The 23,667-nt window shown below is 37.9% G+C and overlaps 2 protein-coding genes across 2 annotated transcripts in view; one reads left to right on the top strand and one right to left on the bottom strand.

Annotated features, from left to right (window-relative positions):
* The window catches only part of LOC117410872 (discoidin, CUB and LCCL domain-containing protein 1-like), a 37,461-nt gene extending 33,395 nt beyond the window's left edge, over positions 1-4,066 (bottom strand). The window contains exon 1 of the mRNA XM_034017777.3: positions 3,637-4,066. Coding sequence (XP_033873668.1) covers positions 3,637-3,721 — 85 coding nt within the window. The 5' untranslated portion in view covers positions 3,722-4,066. The remainder of the gene's footprint in view (positions 1-3,636) is intronic.
* A 412-nt stretch (positions 4,067-4,478) lies between these two features.
* Positions 4,479-12,517, top strand: LOC117411205 (dynein axonemal heavy chain 8-like). The gene is made up of 5 exons (XM_034921758.2): positions 4,479-4,600; positions 10,703-10,892; positions 11,123-11,286; positions 12,216-12,392; positions 12,494-12,517. The coding sequence occupies exons 2-5, from the start codon at positions 10,718-10,720 to the stop codon at positions 12,515-12,517; spliced, it is 540 nt and encodes a 179-aa protein (XP_034777649.2). The 5' UTR covers positions 4,479-4,600; positions 10,703-10,717.
* Positions 12,518-23,667: the final 11,150 nt, after the last annotated feature.

Here is a 23,667-nt window from a genome sequence, read left to right as displayed (position 1 = left end):
AAGCAACACAAGGGACAGAAGTTGCTGGGTCAAAGTAATAGCAAAGCTGCAAGTGGCAAGTTAAAAAAAGTCAGCATATTGCTCCAATTTGTTTGTATTTCTAGTTTATTTTAATTTACTGTTTATTGTATTTGAGACACTATGTGGTATCCCAGGGTGTGTTGTACAGTTATACCTTAGTTTCTCTCATTCATTTTATGTCATGAGAATATTCCTCATTGGTTCCATACAACTGGTATAAAAAAATAGATTTGTACACAGGTGGATTCTCGCAGCTAAAACATAAATGTAACACAGCTTGCCAAACACATAGAAAAATGAAAAAGCTTGACAGAGAGCAGAATGAAAGTAAAGATAACACAGGTTTCACAGCATAACTTGTATTAAGGCAATTATCTTCACTGTCAGGGGAGCATCATTTTTATTCATATTTAAACGTCAACGTCATTGTAATTTTGTTATAAAGCTGCCTAATAAAAGCTACAGTAATACAATGTGTTTCTGTTCCCACAACACACCACTCATTTCAATAAGGGATCCAGCATTGTTGCTGGAGGAAGCATGATCCGAGTACACTGAAATGTTTAGAACAAACAATCGTTCTCCTGGTTAAAGTTCCAGAGTAAAAATTGAAAAAAAACTCCCTAGTTCACTGACCTATTATATGTGAATAAAAAAACATATGAAAAAAATACTGCAATATGGGACAACACGGGATACAGCAAAGGTAATGTGTTTTTTGTAAACACTGCAGGGTCATGTAACAAACAGTCTTTTAAACCCTAAAGGCAACAAACTTCCATGTAAGGTTTCTCAGATTCATACAGCACCCCTGAAAAAAAAAAAAAAAACAGCATTGCTACCCAGTACTGTTCACATAGTACAGAGTGCTTGAAACAAATTTCCGGACATCTGCTTTACTTCCATAGAAGTTGACTCACAGCACACTCTGCTCAGCTAATTAACCAATTACGGTGCACTCGCATTAGACTTCTATCTAACCACTTTGCAAATGAACTTGAGTATTGAAATGTTGTATTTGAGCATCCATACAATACAAATGCATTTCTACAGTTAAGTTGTATTCAGTAGTACACAGAAGCTCTGTAACACTCTATAAACACAGAGGAACGTTTTTGAATAAAATACTTTTTGGGAGTTGTTTTCATGTTGCGACAATGTCGTTAATCCAAAACCTAACTTTAAAACATTCATTCCTAAATGTGAAAATAAAATTAACAAAAATCAAGTAGAAGCAATTTCACAAAAGGGCCTGCTTCTAGTTCAGTAATCGACACTACTGTCCAATGCCATTACAGAGTGGCAATGGAAGGAAAATGCCAATAACAGAACAGCAATAAAAAGATTTAGCTAGAGGGTAAAGAAACCCTGCCAGGTCTCCAACCCACAGAACATGAGCGCAGTGGTCATGCATTAACACAGGGCGCTTAGGCGCATTGTTCCAAACTGTCGACAAAGCAAGGGCCAGTCATTTTCAGAGCTTCATATTTCAATGAAATGCACGCGTGAGCAGAAGCGCAACAGGGCTGCCCTCCATTGTCATTCCAATGCACCTCAAGCTAAACTTGTGTAAAACACAGAACTTGAATTCATTCTGAAGTCCTGTCACTCTAATTCTGACATCAGTTTTCACATGCCGGTAGAGCAGGGATTTTTTGTTTTGTTTTTTGTAAATGAAGAACGAAACCGCATTTGATGGGATTTGACAAAAAAAGAAAAACAACAAAAAAAGTCTGTAATGTATCACATGTTTTTGTAAATGAGCACTCTCTTATGCCTGATTCTTGCTATGTTAAAAGCATCCCTGACAGACAGTATGTAATACATACAAGCTGAATCTTGCTGTTACAAGATTCTACTAGAAGACTAAAAGTAGTGTTCATTGACAGGTGCCTAATTACATAACCAACACTGCACAAATTGCTAATTATCATTTTCTGGGTACAGAGTGATGAAGTGTTGAATCTATGGGCCATGCTTAAACATACTTCACAGTAAATCACTGAAAATCCCAGAACAGTTTAAACAGAAAGCCCTTAGCAGACAATGTTATGGCAAGTTATTTTTATCTATTTGAATTCAATACCAGTACATGGGAACCTGGTTTGTAACACAATACTAGAAAAAAAATAACTTGGCAAGAATATATAATTGATTGAAACAGAGTTAAGGATTGACACAACAAATAGAAAGGCCTGTCATGATTTGATTATTGTCAACTGAGGCACCATACCCAGCAGCACCAATACAGACTGCTCTGTGTGCATCAGATCTAGTTTGAATAACAACTGCTGTGTTAAAAAAAAGTGTCAGACATGCTACAGCACTCTCCCTAGCATCTATACCTAAGAGGTATTCTTGAGGGCTGCAGAAAACTGATTACAAGTGAGAGTGACAAGTGAGAATCAAATCCTGCCACATCTTAAAGCAATAGGTTAATTACTGGTAAAGAAATTGTTAAACATCAGCACTCGATTGCCAGGAACTGTGAGTATTGCTTTGTATATCAACTGCCAACAACACATTAATTATAAGGGTTTTTATTATGTGTGAGATTTAGTGCAATGAGATTTAGCCACACTCTTAAAGGATAAGTTACTTGTTACCACAAACAGTGTTATGGCAAACAGATTTTCAATCAAGTCATTATTTTAGCAAATTAATCTGTCACGTGTTACAAGGTTCTCCTCCATGCAGATACTAAAAAACAGATAACAGAAAATTCTGACAAACCACCACAGCACACCCCAGAACAAGATCAGAACGCCAAAATAAAACACTTCTTGTTTCTAACCAGTTTGTTGTTCATTTTTTTTCTGACACCGTTTACAAATCTTTGCCATTCACATCAATGCAGTAGACCAATTATTTATAATCTCTTATGGGGAGGATCACAGCCAAGACTGATTACTTGGAGTTTTAATCTTGTTAGAGGTCTCCTGAAGAAATTGTGAGAAAAAAAAAAACTACAATTTTATCATGGTGTATTATAAATCGTGAGCATAATGTGAATTATGGTAGTAATAATAATAGTACTAGTTAATGGTTTACCCTGTATACTGTATACAAATTGGCATTGAAGTAGGCTACCCTACATTCTGTCGTACAGAAGTCACCAAACTAACTGGTTCTAAACCATAGGATTTACCATCGCTAACGTACTAAACACAAACAACTATGTTTGCAAATAAAACCAGATACTCATCGTGCAGGCGCTGGGAATACACATTTGTTTACAAATATTATTTATAATTTGTCTTGCACAGTATTTTTATGCTTGTATTCTCTACACCGCATATTACGAAAAAGAAAAAAAGACAGTATTACACCAATAGCGTAACTTGTGTATCAATTACTAAACGTTTTAATATAGCCTGTTCTGTAAGTGGTTTGCTTCCACAGCTGATGGGTAGGCAAAGCGACTGAGTGTTCCAGGGACACATTTCAAGCTAGTGTATACTATCCTAAAATAAGTACATAACTAATCTGACCAATTTAAGTACATGTATTCATTTTGAGTAAGTATTTTGGTTAAAAAAGGTTATTGTTTAGTGAATGCGTGCACTGTCGCTTTAACTTAACAGCAATGCACTCCTTCAGTTCAAATACACTTACCCAGCTTCTCAGCAGACGACAGCAGAGGCGCAGAAAGTCCGAAGAAAAAAGAAAGGAGTCCGTAAAGTTTGCTCCTTCCTGACATTTTGTTTGAGTTTTTATCTCCTCTAAAGTGCTGTGCAGTTTGTTAAAGTTTAGAAGGACGTGTGTAAGGTTTTATTCTTCCATTTTTGCTTCTGCGTCTAAGTTTTTTTGTTTTTATTTGCAGTTACTAGTATGGAGCTCGCGGTTCTGCTGTTACTGCCTCGTTGCCAACGACTAGTCTTCATCAGACGGGTTTCTGAATGAACTGTTCCGGATTTCACACGCAGGCGGCACCCAGCGGTCACTCAAGTCGTTTGACAGCATAGTTTCGATGTAAAGCCGGAGGCTGTGAATCACAAAGCTCCTTCCCACACAGCAACAGTGAATTCATTTAGTTCAACCCCCCCAATATTTTTTACACCCCCTCTTCCAACCATCGGAGAAATGTGTCCCGTTCAGAATGCATACCCTCTTACCCCCTCCCATTCTATTCAAAACAAACTCACGCACACTCATCTAAAAATAAAATAATAATAATAATAATAATAATAATAATAATAATAATAATAATAATTAATTCATTGATATTCATCACTTCACTGGGATTAGAAAAAAAAAAAACACTGGTAAGGAAGTATTGGCAGACTGTCAATCAAAGCACAAATTTGCAAATCACAGTTGACAGATTGTCTGGAGGAGGGACACAGAGTGAGCGCTCTGTCAATAGGTCAGTGGTAAGGTCATGTGATTGCTCTGATGAGAGAATATATTAAATGCGTAATTTGGAGAGCCCGCCACGAACAGACTGAAGAGAACTGGACAACCTGATCTGGAGAAACCGTTCATCTTCCTGCAGTGGAACTCTTCTGCTTGTTCAATCAAACAGCCCGGTCCGCTCAAGGAGCAGTTCCACACGGTGAAACATGGTGGAGCCCCACAGGTATGGCCAAAAGTTTTACATCACCTATATATATATATATATATATATATATATATATATATATTTGGATTGAGACATAATTTAAAAGAAAAAAATAAACCTAGATTAACATAATTTAGATGCTTTATTTAACATGTAATCAAAGAAACTACAGAACGATATTGCAAAAGTCCATAATGTACAGCAGTAGAAAACAGAAAGTACTGATTGAGGAGAGACCTCAAAATGGAGCAAGGTAACCAGTGGAGTACCACAGGGATCAGTATTAGGTCCTCTGCTCTTCCTAATCTAAATTAATGACTTAGATTCTGGTATAGTAAGCAAACTTGTTAAATTTGCAGACGACACAAAAATAGGAGGAGTGGCAAACACCGTTGCAGCAGCAAAGGTCATTTAAAATGATCTAGACAGCATTCAGAACTGGGCAGACACATGGCATATGCCATTTAATATAGAAAAGTGTAAGGTACTGCAACTCAATAAAAATATCCATTATAAAACCCATATGGGAGATACTGAAATTGAAGAAGGAATCTATGAAAAAGACCTAGGAGTTTATGTTGACTCAGAAATGTCTTCATCTAGACAATGTGGGGAAGCTATAAAAAAAAGGCCAACAAAATGCTCAGATATATATAGAGAAAAGTGTTGAATTTAAATCAAGGGAAGTAATGTTAAAACTTTACAATGCATTAGTAAGACCTCATCTAGAATTGTAAACTTGGTTGCTTTTCCACAAGGAGAATCCACCCCTAACCAACATGTCATCAGCAAGCGCATAAAGGCTCTGTGTGTTATTCTCCCATGTTGCTGCTTTTGTTTTTGGCCGCTCAGTCAAGCGCTGGGAAGTTGAAACGGGAGTCGACCGCTTAGAGCCTGGAGGAAGGGCTACCCTGAGCCACAGATTCTCTGAGGTTTCCCTCTAAAAAATAAAAAATATGTCAGTAGGGTTTTTTTCCTTACCTGAGTGCTGAGCGGCTTGTATTTAGTTCTGTGGGGTGTGTGGTCAGGCTGGAGAGGCTGGGCTGCGCAGTCATGCTTTGGAATGGATGTAATTGTTCATATTTTCCAGCCGGTCTCGCGCAGGTAGCCGTCGAACACCCACGGACGAGGCCTCCAGCCAAATTTATCGTTCATGGGCCCTGAGTGTCCATCACAGTCAATGGGCCCCGAGCGCCCATCACAGTTCATTAAATCATCTGTAATTTCAATCATTCATTCATTGCAGATTCTCCAAGCTGAATATTGTTTTCAGTTCTGGTCACCTCATTACAAAAAGAATATTGCTGCTCTAGAAAGAGTGCAAAGAAGAGCAACCAGAATTATCCCGGGTGTAACAGGCATGTCGTATGCAGACAGGCTAAAATAATTGAATCTATTCAGTCTTGAACAAAGAAGACTATGCTGTGATCTGATTCAAGCATTCAGAATTCTAAAAGGTAATGTCGACCCAGGGGACTTTTTTGACCTGAAAAAAGAAACAAGGACTAGGGGTCACAAATGGAGATTAGATAAAGGGGCATTCAGAACAGAAAATAGGAGGCACTTTTTTACACAAAAAATTGTGGGAGTCTGGAACCAACTCCCCAGTAATGTTGTTGTTGAAGCTGACACCCTGGGATCCTTCAAGAAGCTGCTTGATGAGATTCTGGGATCAATGAGCTACTAACAACCAAACGAGCAAGATCGGCCGAATCAAGTGGTACAGTCTCCACCAGGTCCTTATTAACATATTGTAGTTAAGATATTCAAGTGAAAAGATTTCATGCTGGGGCGATACTTGTCACTTCTATATGAAGTACATTAGAGGTTGTTTTATTTCTCAGTAACCCATTTGTCTAACAAAATACAAAGATGAATGTATAGATTACCTGTCAGGAAACCAGAAAGCAAAGATTGATCTTACATATAGAAACCCAAACTGCATTATTTCTGTTTAAAAAAAAATAAAAATAGAAAATATTTGTCAATACAGTGATGAAAAAGGCAGTTTATGTCAATATATTTAGACAAATGCTTTTTGTATAAATGTTTGGTGATTAGGATAAAACAAATATTACATTTTGGTATATTTTTTAAAACACTAGCCTCATTGAGGGATCAGCAAGCGTTTATAGAGCATTATGATTTAATTCTACAACAAACGTACTTCAGTACGAAAATCTTACATTTTCTCGACCAACCTGCGCCAAGTCACATGAGGATACTGAAAGATACATTAGAATACCTTGGAATGTGTTAACTGATAATGGTACAAATAGGCATACTGTGAGGTTAATGTTCACTGACATTCATTACAATTACATCAATCACAGTGCAATCATTGCTAATGCATATAGGCATGTCCGGGAGCCACAGATGATTTGATAGATGAAGTAAAGCATCATGGTGCCACCTACTGACAGCAGAAAAGACTGCAGCTTTACAAAACGACTGGGGAAGACTACGTTTCTCTGGGATTGTGACTCCAGCATTTACTGATAACAAAGAAGTCTGAGAATCGCTTGAAAACTAAATCTGAAACACTGTTGTATCATGTTAGAAATCTGTTAGTCAGCATACAAATTGGGTGTGTCATGTGTCATGCTCTTATTCTTTAATGTCTCAGATTATCTGTTATTATTTATTTATTTATTTATTTATTTGTATTTATTTCTTAGCAGACGCCCTTACAATTATTACAAGATATCACATTATTTTTACATACAATTACCCATTTATACAGTTGGGTTTTTACTGGAGCAATCTAGGTAAACTACCTTGCTCAAGGGTACAGCAGCAGTGTCCCCGACATGAGATTGAACCCACGCCCCTCAGGAGTCAGGAGTCCAGAGCCCTAACCACTACTCCACAAGATTAAGATTCAAGTTTAAGATTAAGATTCAAGTTTAATTGTAATAGTTTGTGTTTATATTATCCTTATGTTTTACAAGGTGTGCATTATTTTTTGGGGCCAGCAGAGTTGTAAAATCTCATTGTCCCATGATTTCAATTGAAAGGAAGTCTGTTCATTATTGGTGCAATGGTGCCCTTAACAACTGAGTGCAAACATCATAAATATATTTTATAACATTCTTTTGACATGTTACAGCAAAACATATGTATTTCTAATCAGTTAATAGCATACTTAGTAACTTGTTGATACAGTATTTTCTGTATGACAACTTATAATGTACACCTTAACTAAAGTGTAACCTATTTCCCTTTCTGCAGCTCTGATGCTAATCAGTGAAAACTACAAAAAATTCCCTGAACCACTTAAGAGCTTACAGCAGTTACTTGGGAGTGACAGACAGCTCAGAGGACACCAGTGGTGTGTTTACACTTTGACCTGCGTTGTCTTACAGTCAATTGAATTTAAAGATTCATCTCGGTTGAGCCACCCGTTTACACTTGTATGTATTAAGGTGTGTGACCCTAGACTTTGTATCTCCACGCCAATACACACAGGACACAAACTTAATCGATGTGCTGTTCCCTGAGTTTACAAAGGATTAAAACACCTTTGTTCATCTTACAGGTTGGTTCTTATGAGGTTTTCTTCTCTCATGGGAACTAGCCATCACCTTGATTTCCTTGATACAGATGTGCTCAAATTTGTTGGTACCCTTACAGCTCATTGAAATAATGCTTCATTCCTCCTGAAAAGTGATGAAATTAAAAGCTGTTTTATCATGTATACTTGCATGCCTTTGGTATGTCATACAATAAAGCAAAGAAGCTGTGAAAAGAGATGAATTATTGCTTATTCTACAAAGATATTCTAAAATGGCCTGGACACATTTGTTGGTACCCCTTAGAAAAGATAATAAATAATTGGATTATAGTGATATTTCAAACTAATTAGTTTCTTTAATTAGTATCACACATGTCTCCAATCTTGTAATCTGTCATTCAGCCTATTTAAATGGAGAAAAGTAGTCACTGTGCTGTTTGGTATCTTTGTGTGCACCACACTGAACATGGACCAGAGAAAGCAAAGGAGAGAGTTGTCTGAGGAGATCAGAAAGAAAATAATAGACAAGCATGGTAAAGGTAAAGGCTACACGACCATCTCCAAGCAGCTTGATGTTCCTGTGACAACAGTTGCAAATATTATTAAGAAGTTTAAGGTTCATGGAACTGTAGCCAACCTCCCTAGGCGCGGCCGCAAGAGGAAAATCGACCCCAGATTGAACAGAAGGATAGTGCGAATGGTAGAAAAAGAACCAAGGATAACAAGCTGAACTCCAAGGTGAAGGTACGTCAATTTCTGATCGCACCATCCGTCGCTTTTTGAGCGAAAGTGGGCTCCATGGAAGAAGACCAAGGAGGATTCTACTTTTGACAGAAAAACATAAAAAAGCCAGAATGGAATTTGCTAAAATGCATATAGACAAGTCACAATCCTTCTGGGAGAATGTCCTTTGGACAGATGAGTCAAAACTGGAGCTTTTTGGCAAGTCACATCAGCTCTATGTTCACAGACGAACAAATGAAGCTTTCAAAGAAAAGAACACCATACCTACAGTGAAACATGGAGGAGGCTCGGTTATGTTTTGGGGCTGCTTTGCTGCGCCTGGCACAGGGTGCCTTGAATCTGTGCAGGGCACAATGAAATCTCAAGACTATCAAGGCATTCTGGAGTGAAACGTACTGCCCAGTGTCAGAAAGCTCTGTCTCAGTCGCAGGTCATGGGTTCTCCAACAGGATAATGACCCAAAACACACAGCTAAAAGCACCCAAGAATGGATAAGAACAAAACATTGGACTATTCTGAAGTGGTCTTCTATGAGTCCTGATCTGAATCCTATCGAACATCTATGGAAAGAGCTGAAACTTGCAGTCTGGAGAAGGAACCCATCAAACCTGAGACAGCTGGAGCAGTTTGCTCAAGAAGAGTGGGCCAAACTACCTGTTAACAGGTGCAGAAGTCTCATTGAGAGCTACAGAAAACGTTTGATTGCAGTGATTGCCTCTAAAGGTTGTGCAACAAAATATTAGGTTAGCGGTCCCATCATTTTTGTCCATGCCATTTTCATTTGTTTTATTATTTACAATATTATGTTGAATAAAAAATCAAAAGCAAAGTCTGATTTCTATTAAATATGGAATAAACAATGGTGGATGCCAATTACTTTTGTCAGTTTCAAGTTATTTCAGAGAAAATTGTGCATTCTTCATTTTTTGTGGAGGGGTACCAACAAATTTGAGCACGTCTGTAGATACCATACACTGATAAACATAGTGATCACATTACAATGCTCTCTATTAAACAAAGAACCATGTTGATTGCAAAGATTTCTGATGATGGATACAGATGAAATAATAAAGAAGCAGGCTGGTAAAAACATAAACAACACACAATGATGGTCCTTTGACTGAATTGCTGACAGACAGACAGTATCCATTTACCCCATATTGCTACCAATAATTTGTACTATAGAAAGTCCTTAGCACATTTCATGACCATTGGACAAGCAGTTCCCCAGACAGAGACCAAACTCTAAAATCACATACAGAAATACAATCAGTCCTTAGCAAGGTTTGTGACAGCGGTTCTGTTTATACACACCAACTCCCCAGTAATGTTGTTGAAGCTGACACCCTGGTATCCTTCAAGAAGCTGCTTGATGAGATTCTGGGATCAATAAGCTACTAACAACCAAACGAGTAAGATGGGCCGAATGGCCTCCTCTAGTTTGTAAACTTTCTTATGTTCTTATGTCCCCTGGCGGGGATGTGCATGTTTCATAGGCTCTGTAAAAGGAACGAAAATAATGAGACTGTTTCTGGCCATTTTATCGGAGTCCAACCTGAAGGGACAGTGCCTATTCTTTGTGCGCTGCAAAAATGATATTGCCATCACACTGAAAAATATTCATGAGGTATGCTTTCTTTTAAAATAGTAGAAAATTATAGCTTCTCCTTTTGTGAGTAGAAATGTGTAGACTAGCATGTAGCCTAAATGCCTATACAAAATGCCTAGAAAAAATGCTCCCATTCCTCTTGCACACAAAGGGTGACATTTATTATTTCCAGTAAGTAATTTTGGTCTTTAATCCTCATTTTAACTTTAATCCTAGATTCATTGAATAGGTTATTCAATATTTTTGTTTGCAGGAGACCTATTTTTCTATGCTGGATGCCTCTGAGGGGTTGCTGACAGGAACAAGAAACATTTTGGCAAACATTTTCTTTCCAGCTGTCTGTGCAACTGAGAACTGGGGTGCACTAAACCTGTCCAAGCATGGAGAGAAGGAGAAACAGAATTTCAAAGATGGCATCCGTCGATACATTGCTTTCTTAGATGGTAAGGAGGATTTGTAGTGAATAGAATATAGTACATCAGGATTCCCACTGAGGCCAATAAACTTTGAGTCAGGTATGGAGAAGGGCACACTTTTTACTGGACACCTGTTTAAAGAATGAAACTCACTATTTACAATGTGTAATGGGTTTTTAAAGTATATGCAAAATCCTGCCTTGGTGGCAGTGCGTACCATAATAAAGTACTGTGTTTATCCTGTGCATGACCTGTAGGCACTAGAGTAAGCATTGAGGGGGCTGTGAAGCTGAAGAAGACTACTCTCATTGATCTCTCCAAACTGCAGTCCTTCGAGGATCTGATGACAGCAGCCTCAGATGTGGATATGATTGATCAGCTAGAGGAAGTGCTCATGATGTGGTACAAACAGATAGAACAGGTAAGTGCACAGCCCTCAGTGTAATACAAAAAAGGGACAACTTAAACAAGACACAGTTGGGACGAGCTTGGTCCCTTGTTTTTCATGTCGGTGAAGAAGTTCACACCTGCATGTTTCCAAATGAGTCCCAATTGTGTTTAATCATTGTTATATCACTTCTTTATTGAGCTAATCCTGTCCCTCTGGATGTCACACTATATTTGTACATTATGTTATTTCACATACTGTACAGTCATCAGTCATTTTAATATACTTCATCATGATAATAATACCTAATTTGCTTATTAAATACAATGTATCCAATTTAATTACACTATTTATTGGTTATTAATTCAATACTATTCTATACATACGGTTGATATGCTTCATGGTAATCAACTGTTCATATTTCTAATTTTGAATTTACAGCCATGGCGTGGGATTAATACTTTTTTGAGGAGGTGGCCACTTTTACCACCAGTCAAGAAAATCTTGACTGGTGGTCCATTAGAGATTTTGGTGGCCCTAATTTTTTCTAAGTGAACCTAAAAATAATCGCAATAAATGTATTACTGACATACTTTAAGAACTGGGTCGATAAATAATCTCTTGTGGAAAACCACAGCTGGGTTCATATATTATTATTAATATTTAGATCCGCAAATGTAGTTTGTATAACATAATATCCCAGCGATTGTGGACTGGCTTACAATTGAAGTTACCTGCCAGATACAGCAAGGCTAAGCTGAGGTCAAAGGTCACATTTGATTTTGACACCCCTACTCTGAAGCTATCCCATTCAGAAAACAAATGGAATTGAAATTAATTCCACTGAAGACAGACATGCACACAACAAAGAGACATACTGAACCTGGCAACTCTGCTGTTGCATGTATAGTATTTTCTATTTATTCAAGTGGACATACGCTCATGGTTTTTATTCTTTATAGGTTCTTACAGAAAGTGACCAGATGAGAAAAGAGGCTGATGCTTCAGGCCCCTTAACTGAGCTGGATCACTGGAAACGAATGTCTGCTAAATTCAATTCCATCATTGAGCACATCAATGGGCATGACTGCAAGACTGTCATCCATGCTTTAAATATCAGTCGCTCCAAAACACTTAAAGTAAGTAAAAATGGAAGTAGGGCTAAATAATTCAAAATAAGTGGAATTGTTAATGGAAGAAAATCTGAGCTGATCACATTCTATTAATGTTATGCCTTTAGCTTCTCCTTTTGTTTGTCCCATAATCCATTTTTCTCCACCTCTCTGTCACATTTTGACTGGAGGGAGCTGCATTGTAAGCTCAGAAAGGCAAGAACATTGAACCATGATATTGTGGCATTTACATGTCACCTCATCTCAACCAGCGTAAATCTTACATCCTATTCTTGTTTTCTTATTTAAAATATAGTACGTATGTTGAAAAAAAAAGCTGCTACTAAGTAAAATGCTGTGACTGTATTATCTAAGCAGCATTACTTGTACATGTTTAATTAAAGTTAATTATAAGCGTCACATGTTTTTGTCTTTGTTTAGGCATGGAGAGAGCTGGATGCAAGAATTACTGATTCTGCTAATGAAGCAAAGGATAATGTAAAATTTTTATATACACTGGAGAAGGTCTGTCAGCCTCTGTATAACTGTGACCCGGTGAGTCCAATCAATTTAGACATGAATGTTTTGTAGTTATCACCTAGCAACTTCGCTGTTGTTTTCCACAAACAGTGATTTATTGGCCCTTTATGGGTTTTATGATTTAAATAATAAAAAATAAACTCAAATTTCTTCAGATTATTTTAGTCAAAGTTACATGTGCTGTCCAAGATTCAGTGAAAGTATTTTTTTCCAGGTAACAATGATCAAAGGCATCACAAATTTGATTAATGCCATAAGAATGATTCACAGTGTTTCAAGGTACTATAACACTTCAGAACAGATGACATCCCTCTTTATAAAGGTAGGCTTCTTGATTGCAATTGCCACAATAATATGCTAATTATTAGAAATGTCTGGTTTTATAAAATTATAGGAGGCTGTGTGGTCCAGTGGTTAAAGAAAAGGGGCTTGTAACCAGGAGGTCGCCGGTTCAAACCCCACCTCAGCCACTGACTCATTGTGTGACCCTGAGCAAGTCACTTAACCTCCTTGTGTTCAATAAATTATTATTATTATTATTATTATTATTTATTTCTTAGCAGACGTCCTTATCCAGGGCGACTTACAATCGTAAGCAAATACATTTCAAGTGTTACAATACAAGTAATACAATAAGAGCAAGAAATACAATAACTTTTGTTCAAGTGTGACAAACCACAATTCAATAATACAGCAGATAATAGTGATAGTTACATCAGGATATGATTAAATAGTGATAGTTACATCAGGATATGATTAAATACAAAATACTACAGGTTAAACACTTGGCAGATTACAGTATTTGAAGTACAGGATTAAATGCAGTAAAATAGGGGGCAGATAAGAGCAAAATAAAGCACATTTAAATGAAGGGTGATAGTGTCCCAGGATACAAACAGAGGAGTTCTACAGGTGCTGTTTGAAGAGGTGAGTCTTAAGGAGGTGCCGGAATGTGGTCAGGGACTGGGCAGTCCTGACATCTGTAGGAAGGTCATTCCACCACTGCGGAGCAAGGGTGAAGAAGGAGTGGGCTCTGGAGGCAGGGGAGCGTAGCGGAGGTAGAGCCAGTCTTCTAGTGCAGGCGGAGCGGAGAGGTCGAGTGGGGGTGTAGGGAGAGATGAGGGTCTGGAGGTAGCTGGGTGCAGTCTGGTTTGTAAACTTTCTTATGTTCTTATGTCCCCTGGCGGGGATGTGCATGTTTCTGCCTTACTGCAGGTATTCTGAGGGAGGTGAAGAAAGTGGTGGCTGATCTTTCCATTATATTGATTTAATAAACTGAGTGGAGCTGGTTTCTAGGAGGCTTTTCATATAAAAAAAAAAACATACAAAAAAAACAATGTTTACAAGTTTAATTCAGAATTCCGTTTCTGGATCACAAGCTCTCATAAAATAATAATAATAAAAAAAGTAATTCAAGGGTTTTAAATAATAAATCCTTTGTAGGCAAATTCTGCAGACATCCATCTGTGTTAGTGTCTGAGTGCTATGTCTACCCCCCATATTAAGAATGCCAATCTGGATTTCAACATTCCACCTCTGTGATTGTAGGTTCTCCTAAAATCCTAGTCAAAGAAATACCAGCAGTGTGGAGTAGCAGCAGTGTGGAGTAGTGGTTAGGGCTCTGGACTCTTGACCAGAGGGTTGTGGGTTCAATCCCCAGTGGGGACACTGCTGCTGTACCCTTGAGCAAGGTACTTTACCTAGATTGCTCCAGTAAAAACCCAACTGTATAAATGGGTAATTGTATGTAAAAATAATGTGATATCTGTATAATGTGAAATCTTGTAACAATTGTAAGTCGCCCTGGATAAGGGCGTCTGCTAAGAAATAAATAATAATAATAATAATAATAATAATAATAATACCAGCTGCAACATTCCACCACCAGGGGGTGTTATGTGAAAAGTAAAAATCGCCATAGCATTTAAATAGGTAATAAAACAAAACAAAACACAAGGTTATGCACACATTGCTACCAAATATTGGGTTTCACTCCCCCCAGCCAAAACAATATACAATAGTATTGCCCCAAGCATTTTCTGATAATAATGCGGTTTGCAAAATGCTATGACAAGCTATGACAACAGTTGACTGTAAACACAGAAAGGCTGATCAGTGAAATCAATTCTAAGGGAACAATTTATAGATTAAAATCCAACATAATGCCCTAACAAATAAAACCATGCATACGGTAGCTATGTAATTATTTACTTAAGGGGAAAGTAAATCCCTGATTATTCAGCCATTGGCTATGCCTCAAATTGTTAATGAATTTGATTGGTAGTTTTGTCTTTCAACCAAACAGTGTGCTCTCCCAATTAAACTCTTTGAATACCCAAGACTTACAATGAGTACCAAGCCCATCCATCCTTCCTGTTATGTTTTTGCAATTTGAGAATAAACAGGCATCTGGACTTACATTTTTCAAGTAGACAATTTTGAATATCCTGCTATCTACTTGGTTATTTTAACAAATATCTCATAAGAATATATTACAGTTCATTAGTCTGATTTAATCCAGGGTGATTCTCAAATTCTGTAAAATGCTTCAATAAAATCCTGCTATGCATTAACACTATGGGGTAAAGGTTGATGCAGTCAACCCCCAAACAAGTGCTACAGTGCTCATCTCTTTGTAACATTGCCAGCATGATCACGGGTCTCCTTATCTTTGTGACCCAGAGGTTTTTGTCACCGTATCTTGATGATGTTTGAGGCTGGGGCTGGGGGGGGCCGGGGCCGGGGTGGGAGGGGGGTGTTAGAGGCCTTTTGACCTCTATAACAGGAGGGATTTTTTTTTTTTTTTTACAACAGAGTGCAGGAACATTATGAATTGTAGCCTCAGATAGCACTAAATCAACCTCTGCAGAACTGAAAATGTACAGAATTTCTTAAGAACTATGGGTTATATATTCTAGGTTTTCCCGTAGAATTTTTCATAGTTATTTTTTTTTTGCACACAGGGACCTTGAAAAATGACATTTCTTTCAGAGCAGCACAGGCGTTGTCACTGAACCAGAATAGTCATTGTACAGAAATGAATCCAGTATGAATGCAAGCAATTCCTTTGCTGATTATGCAGTAGACAAAATATCTATCCTTTTTTTAAAATGTTGAGGGTGAGCTACTATGCTACTGCAGTGAAGGATAAATAAAAATCTTGCAAAGCACAAAAACATTGCATTTTGTTTTAGAATGCTGTTACATTGAAACTTTTGTAGGTACTTTGCCTTACTTTTCTGTGATTTACCACGCTTCCTCGCATTTTACTACACATTGCTGTGTTTTACCACAGTGTACCACAGATGACCTTAGGGAGCACTGTGCTGTTGGAGAACCTGTCCTACAGAAGAGACATTAAGAACTGTCAAACATTAAAGATACCATGGTATTCATTTGAACTAGTGCAACTAGTGTCCTGACAGTCCAACTCTAGGAAAAACACATACATACGAATTGTTATTAGACTTATCTGGGATGGGTTAACACCATTTGTTTGAAATAAATGCTTTCTTGTTTGTTTCCACTCTAACGTGCTTAGTGCTAAAAAAATAACAATCCACCCCCCAAAAAACCCCACAGAACTACATTAGGAGCTCCTGTCCAGTTTAGTTTTTTGCGATATGATTCTTACCAGAAAGGCCTGAAGTCAGGGTCTGTTAACACAGGGGTTCCCAAATCGCATACAGTCATACTAACTTTGATAGTTGTGAGCAATGTTTCTGCTCATGCAACACAATAAGGGACTGTGCTCAGAAAATAGCAATTTCATAATGTTGTCATTTTGTTCAAGAGACCTTGGGCAAAAGTGAAATTTACTTCAAAAGTTTGATGCATTTTTTTTTAACATACCGTTTGCACACATGTGCAAAATTTGACACCACTCCATTGCCTCTCAATAAAAACAGGGTTTCTGGGTTTCAGTGTTTTACCCCGACTTTTTTACTCCCGTTTAAAAATTAAATTGATATCTTTTAAAATATTTTAATATAAGTTTGAAAAACATACCTTTGGAGCTCTGACGCAAAATATCTTAGGAACTGTTTTGCATGTTCCATCACACAGGAGAAAACAGATGACTTGGCAAGCTAGATCAGATGTGTTCAGTAAAGGTACGTCTCCAACAACTGAATATATGGAGGTAGCGCAGTAACAGACTCCCTGGAAGGAAAGCGTTAGTCGTCCTTTTTAAAATGAAAACACGTTTGCTATAACGTGCTGCTGTATGAACTGCACATTTGAGACCCGCGTAACGAATGGAAGTGCACAATGGGTAAGATTTATTTATTTATTTATTTATTTATTTATTTTTTAGCTACAATTAAAATAAAATAGAAATTCCTTAGGAGAAATATAATGGCAACCTTCACTTTAACGAGTTTGTAACGAGGTTCCGAAAAATAGAGTTGTTTACATGGCATACCTGTAATTTTTCTTTTCATTGATAACATCCCGACAAGTTATCAGTTTCACACAAGCTCTTGGCCATTTAACTCCAGGCTTGTGCCCGTTGAGGTTCTTTTCTCTCTTATGCTGGTTTGTCTGACCGGGTTCACAAGGATCATTAGGTTCATCACTAACTGTGTCCATGCAAGTCCTCCTCACATCTATGACAGGGGTGCTGACATCCTGCAAACTGTGGTTTGCTTCCTGTCGCTGGATTTCATTCGACTGACTTGACTGACTTCGTAAGAAGTACTGATCAATGTGAGGCCCTTGTCCCTTCTCCATCAAGCATTTCATTCTCCCTTGATGAATCTTCAAACCCCTGACCGTTGTCGCCTTGCTCCAGCCGCAGACACAAACCTGGAGTTCTATGTCTTTGCTAACTGCAGAACTTGAACTAGTCTTTTGTGAAGTACTCTCCATACTCATATCCGTTTCCGTTCCTAAGTTGTTAACCGTGTTGTCCAACGTTGAGTCATCTTCCGCCCCCGCTCTCGCAGACTCTAGGGGTATTTTTCTCTTTAATTTTCTCTTTTAAAGCCTTGGACGTAAAACACAGAGCTGGATACTGCCGACAAGGGTAGCTAACCCTTGCCAGCCCCAATGGGGTCTCTTTCCTCCTGTCAGCTGTCTCTCCAGGCTGTCACAAGGTCTTTCCCTTGTTGCCAGCTGCACTATTCACAGCAGTCACTGGACGTATCCAGATCTTCATGATTTCCATTACATGAGAGTAGATGTTAAAACTTCATGTTGATTTGAACTTGGCTCTCGCCAAGATAAGCACCAACTAAGACGTAGCTTCACAGTAAACTAATGTGATCCATATGTGTCTCCATCCATTTGCGCTTCCTTCCATATGATGATGCAGATATCCTTCTGCCTGGTGTTGATGGCTGAAGTGTAACGCTGGCTCCAGGGATCAGCTTATTGCCTCCCTAGCGCATCAGCACACACAACGGCTGTGATGCTGGCTCCAGGGATCAACCATAGTGCGGTCTCCCCAGCGCATCAGCATGACAACCGTCTGGATTGAGCTAAGTAGGGTACATATAATGTTTTGCTTAGTGTCTTCTAGGTTGCTCCTTTGGAATTTAACAAACCGACAAGAATGTTTCACAGAATGTGTAGATTTTCTTTTAAATAGAATATTGGGCGGGTTTCGATGGGAAAAGAACAAAAAGTCTCACTTTTTTCTCATGATATTTTGGTAGTACCTTTCGGTCAGGACAGTACACAGCGCTTTCTAATGGAATTTTTTTTTTTTTGTGGCCAAATGAGGCAGGCTGCATGCAGTGCTTCAACACAACCTAAACAGTTTAAGAAAACTGTGCGATGTCAATAGTTCCACAAAGCCAAATTGGAACTCAAGTTGAAAATATTTAAATACACCTGTATTTTAATATTAATTTGCATTTGGAAGGAGAATTTCTCTGGCTGAAAGAAAACACACACTGCCCGAAAGTACTACCAAAAAGGTGAGAATATTTTTTTATTTTTCCTGTTCAGTAGCTTACCTCCAATAACGCTGTTTAATAAGACATTTGAGAAGGTTAGTTTGGATCGCAAAGGCAAACTTTTATCCCCTCTTCAGAATCGCTTAGGTGAAAACACCTGCGGCAGAGAAAGAATGAATCTTGGTTATAAATCTCCCTCCCGACCTGTGAGAGTGCTGTGTAATGGTCTGGATGGTCTGACGATTCATTCCAGGGAAAGGTGGAAGTCGGCCATCTGGAAAGGGGAAGCGATGTGGCAACCTTGGATTGGAGAAGAAACGTTTGCACTCGCTAACCAAGGGGGTGTGACTGACAGTACAAAAGGGGACGTGGCTAGACAATCTTTTCCTTTGTTATGGTTGTGAATGAATCACTAAAAGGAGAACTGAATTTCAGAGTTGTAATGACTCGACTCTGAATCAAGTCGCAGTTTTTAGTGACTCAACTCGACTCGAGTCATTGCCATCAAATGACTCGACTTGACTCGAGTCCCTGCAAGCAAAGACTCAACTCCCTGCTCAAAAGACGTGACTCACCATGGTTGTTAAGACCATTGCTAAGGAAATAGAAAACACCTTTCTAGCCTATAGCACCGTTCTGTGATCATAACGTCACAAGCAGCAGGGAGCACGGGAATCAAAATGTGTAGGCGGGAAGCAAAGACAGATTTCTGATCACTGATCACAGAAAATCCTGAGGAAAATAGTGATTTTTGAGTTTTGTCACAGACACGAAAAAAACAAAGCAACAACATGGAGAGTACACTAAAAGTACCTGCGGTGGCGGAATTTTTTTTCAATTTTTTTTCAACTTAATGTCATTGTTTTGCACGTCGTCTTGTAGTAATTCAGTTTGATATTTTTTTAGATTTGAGTGCCATATAGAAACGAGTATCCTTGAGTTGTCTATGATATGTATTTTTATCCATAATGATGATGGCTCCCCTTTGTCTGCTGGTTTAATAACAATAGTGTTGTTCTTTTCAAGTTCCTTCAATGCTTCTCTTAGACATTGACTCTAATTGGCTCATTCAAATTTAAAACTTAACTATTGTAGTTTTATTGGATGCTGTTAATTGCCTATTAAACTCCCTAATTACTGAGTCTTTTTATACTGATGTGTTTGTAAATGCACGTTTTAATTACCCTGACGAAGGCGCTGGACGAAACGCATCAGTTAAACTAATAAAGTTTTTAGACTTTTTAAACTACTGTATCTCCTAAGTGTTGCTGGGCTTCTTACCTAAACTATGCTGACTTTGCTACATGCACCTTGGTGAGCTTGCAAAGTTGTGCCAGTTACTTTTTCTTTTCTAATTATATAAAACTGAATTATATAAAATTTTGCCTGTTTCTTTATTTTTTCTTTTTGTCTCCATATGTGTTAAAACCTTGAAGGAATATCTCAACATGAAATTAAATGCCACCAAATTTCCTTTCATTTGGTTAAGGTACCTGAAACAAAACTATATGGGAGCTTCAGTATTGAAGTGAGAAAATATTTAGATATGTTCTTTGTTTTGTGGTATCATTCATTACTAAACATCCAACCCAATTGAACACAGATAGAGGGGTCTTTATACAGTGGCAACATATGCTTATAAATAGATCAAGGAATCAAATTCACTAAAATGGAAAGACGAAAACAAAGCAGAAACCGTGGACTTTTAATGGTGAACATAAGTGGGGCAAGTATGACCACATTATTGTGCATCCTAATTTTGTATTTCTAACAGATTTTTTTTTTTATGTATAGATTGCTAATCTCCTGTAAAACTAATGTGATTAAATCAAGATATCTTGAACTGTCAGAACTAATGACTCGAAGTGACTCGAGCCAGATTGGTGACTTGACTCGACTCGACTGGAGCAGTTTAGTGACTCGACTTGACTTGAGCTTGACATGCCAAAGACTCAACTCGACTTGAGTCTTTACTCCCAATGACTCGACTCGAGTCCCAATTTTGGTGACTCGTTACAACTCTGCTATAATTGTACCGTGAGTGTTTAGTGTTTGTTTGTTTTGTCGTGTCTAATTATACTTGTTTGTTTATTAGACGGCTAACACATACCGGGAGCTGTCGCTTAAAGCCAGCACCAACCCGGACAACACTTCACCACTGTGCACTAATAAACTGTATTTCACCACTTGCACGTTAGCACTCACTCTGGACTTGTGATCATATGTGTGTCTTTGTGTGTACTATACTGTGTTTATTATTTCGGGACTGTAACCAGTTGTTTTGGAACAGTGCAATATACATTGCTGTGTATTGCCTGGGATTATTCTTTGCAGTCGCCAGACCACAATTACAAAAATAAATGTCTGTTTGGATTGTGAACTTTGTTGTCTGTCTTCTGTTTCGTAATCACATCACCTCTACACCTGCGCACTGCAAACCACTTTGCCACAACACCCCAAACTTTTATCTGACACCCGGCAAAAGGGCAAGTGTACAATTTTGGGGCAACACAATACTAAAATCATTTCACGGGGCAAAGTCTGATTACGCTTTTAAAGTTAGTGCCTTGTCTTGGATCAAAATTGAGCCCATTTTGTTTCTATTTAACAGTCACCAATTTATTTAAAATGCAAAAATATATCAAAGATTTATACACATATTCTACGGAGTCAGAGAGAACAGGAAGCATCTCTCTAAAGAATATATGCAATTGGAATATTTGAACCAGTTTTTATGTAGCTCCATGAATATAACAGCTTGTTACTTTTACAACTAAACATGCGAATAGTTGGATAGATTCAGTGGTTGAGTTAACATGCTACAGTGTCAATAAGTTAAAATACCATGTGTTCTTAAATTAAAAGTCACTTATAATGGGTGCATACTGGTATATACAGTAGTTTAGTACAAACTTACTCTTCCCTTCTGTTTCACTGTTCTCATGATCAAATCAACCCTCAAACAAGTGCTACAGTGCTCATCTCTTTGCAACATTGCCAGCATGATCACTGGTCTCCTTATCTTTGTGACCCAGATGTTTTTGTCACCATATCTTGATGATGTTTGAGGCTGGGGGTGGGCCTTTTGACCTCTACAACAGCGATCAATAAGCTACTAACAACCAAACGAGCAAGATTGGCCAAATGGCCTCCTCTCGTTTATAAACTTTCTTATGTTCTTAACAGGAGGGATTTGTACTTTTTTTTTTTTTTACAACAGTGTAAGGTTATTTTTCTTCTTAAAAATAATAAGTCAGTCTTCTTCAGGTAATCTTCAATCAAAGCCCCACCCTGGCCTCATGATGTTGTCTGAGCTGCCATGGCTCAGAGATTGTATGTCTGAGCTGGCGACGGTGTCGATGTAGTTTTCTGAGCTGCCATGGCTCAGAGATTGTATGTCTGAGCTGGCGTCAGTGTCGATGTAGTTTTCCTGTGCCCCGAAACACTAGTTACAGACATTAATATACTGAAATATACTGGGCAGGTTACATTATTATTATTATTATTTATTTCTTAGCAGACGCCCTTATCCAGGGCGATTTACAATCGTAAGCAAATACATTTCAAGTGTTACAGTACAAGTAATACAATAACAGCAAGATAAATACAGTGACTTTGGTTCAAGTAAGTACAAGTGTGACAAAATACAATTCAATAATACAGCAGATAACAGTGACAGTGATAGTTACATCAAGATATGATTAAATACAAAATACTACAGATTAAACACTTGGCAGATTACAGTACTCTGAAGTACAGGATTTAATGCAGTAAAATAGGGGGCAGATAAGAGCAAATAAAGCGCATTTAAGGAAGGGTGATAGTGTCCCAGGGGAAAAACAGAGGAGTTCTACAGGTGCTGTCTGAAGAGGTGAGTCTGCAGAGCAGTATGAACTTGAATGTTGGTTGAGAGTGAGTCCAGCATGCAGATACATGCAGGTATATATTTTTGGGGCAAGTGGTGTGGATGTCTTGCTAGACAAAAGAATGAAAAAAAGGCAATCAGACTCTTTACAATAGGGGTGGCACCATTGCCAGTGTCAATGAGAGAGGAGACATGTCTGCCAATGTGCTGACTGGAGATACAAAAGGCTATTTAACAAACACAATCAAAGGTGGGTACATACCATTGAAGATATGTTAATCACTTCAGGACAAGCAATCACCACTTCTTTGAGATAATGACTGTGACATCACTCTTGCACTTCCCAGGATCCACATTATGCCTGTTCATAAAACCCCCAAAATACAGTCTGGCTACATGACTGCAAAGAATAAATAGTCTATAATAATTCAAACCGTGTAACTTGACAAACATATCCTTACAACAGAGTACAGGAACAAAATGAATTGTAGAGCCTCAGATAGCTAAGATAGCAGTAAATCAGTCTCTGCAGAACTGAAGATTTACACAATTTATAGCATTTCTTATGAACTATTGTTATATATTCTAGGTTTTCCTGTAGAAATTTTCATATATATTTTTTTTGCCCACAGGGACCATGAAAAATGACATTTCTTTCAGAGCAGCACAGGCATTGTCACTGAACCAGAATAGTCATTGTACAGAAATGAATCCAGTATGAATGCAAGCAATTTTGCTGATTATGCAGTAGACAAAATATCTATACTTTTTTTTTTAATGTTGAGGATGAACTATTATGCTACTGTAGTGAAGGATAAATAAAAATCTTGCAAAGCACAAAAACATTGCATTTTCTTTTATAATGCTGTTTGAAACTTTTGAAGGTGCTTGTGACAAGCTTTGACCATTATTATTATTATTATTATTATTATTATTATTATTATTATTATTATTATTATTAGCAGACTTCCTTATCCAGGGTAAAATCAGTAGTAAA

Source organism: Acipenser ruthenus, chromosome 6 (genome assembly GCF_902713425.1).
Source record: "Acipenser ruthenus chromosome 6, fAciRut3.2 maternal haplotype, whole genome shotgun sequence".
NCBI lineage: Eukaryota > Metazoa > Chordata > Actinopteri > Acipenseriformes > Acipenseridae > Acipenser > Acipenser ruthenus.
The sequence above is the reverse complement of the archived record's forward strand: the minus strand, read 5'-3'. Positions and strand labels throughout refer to the sequence as shown.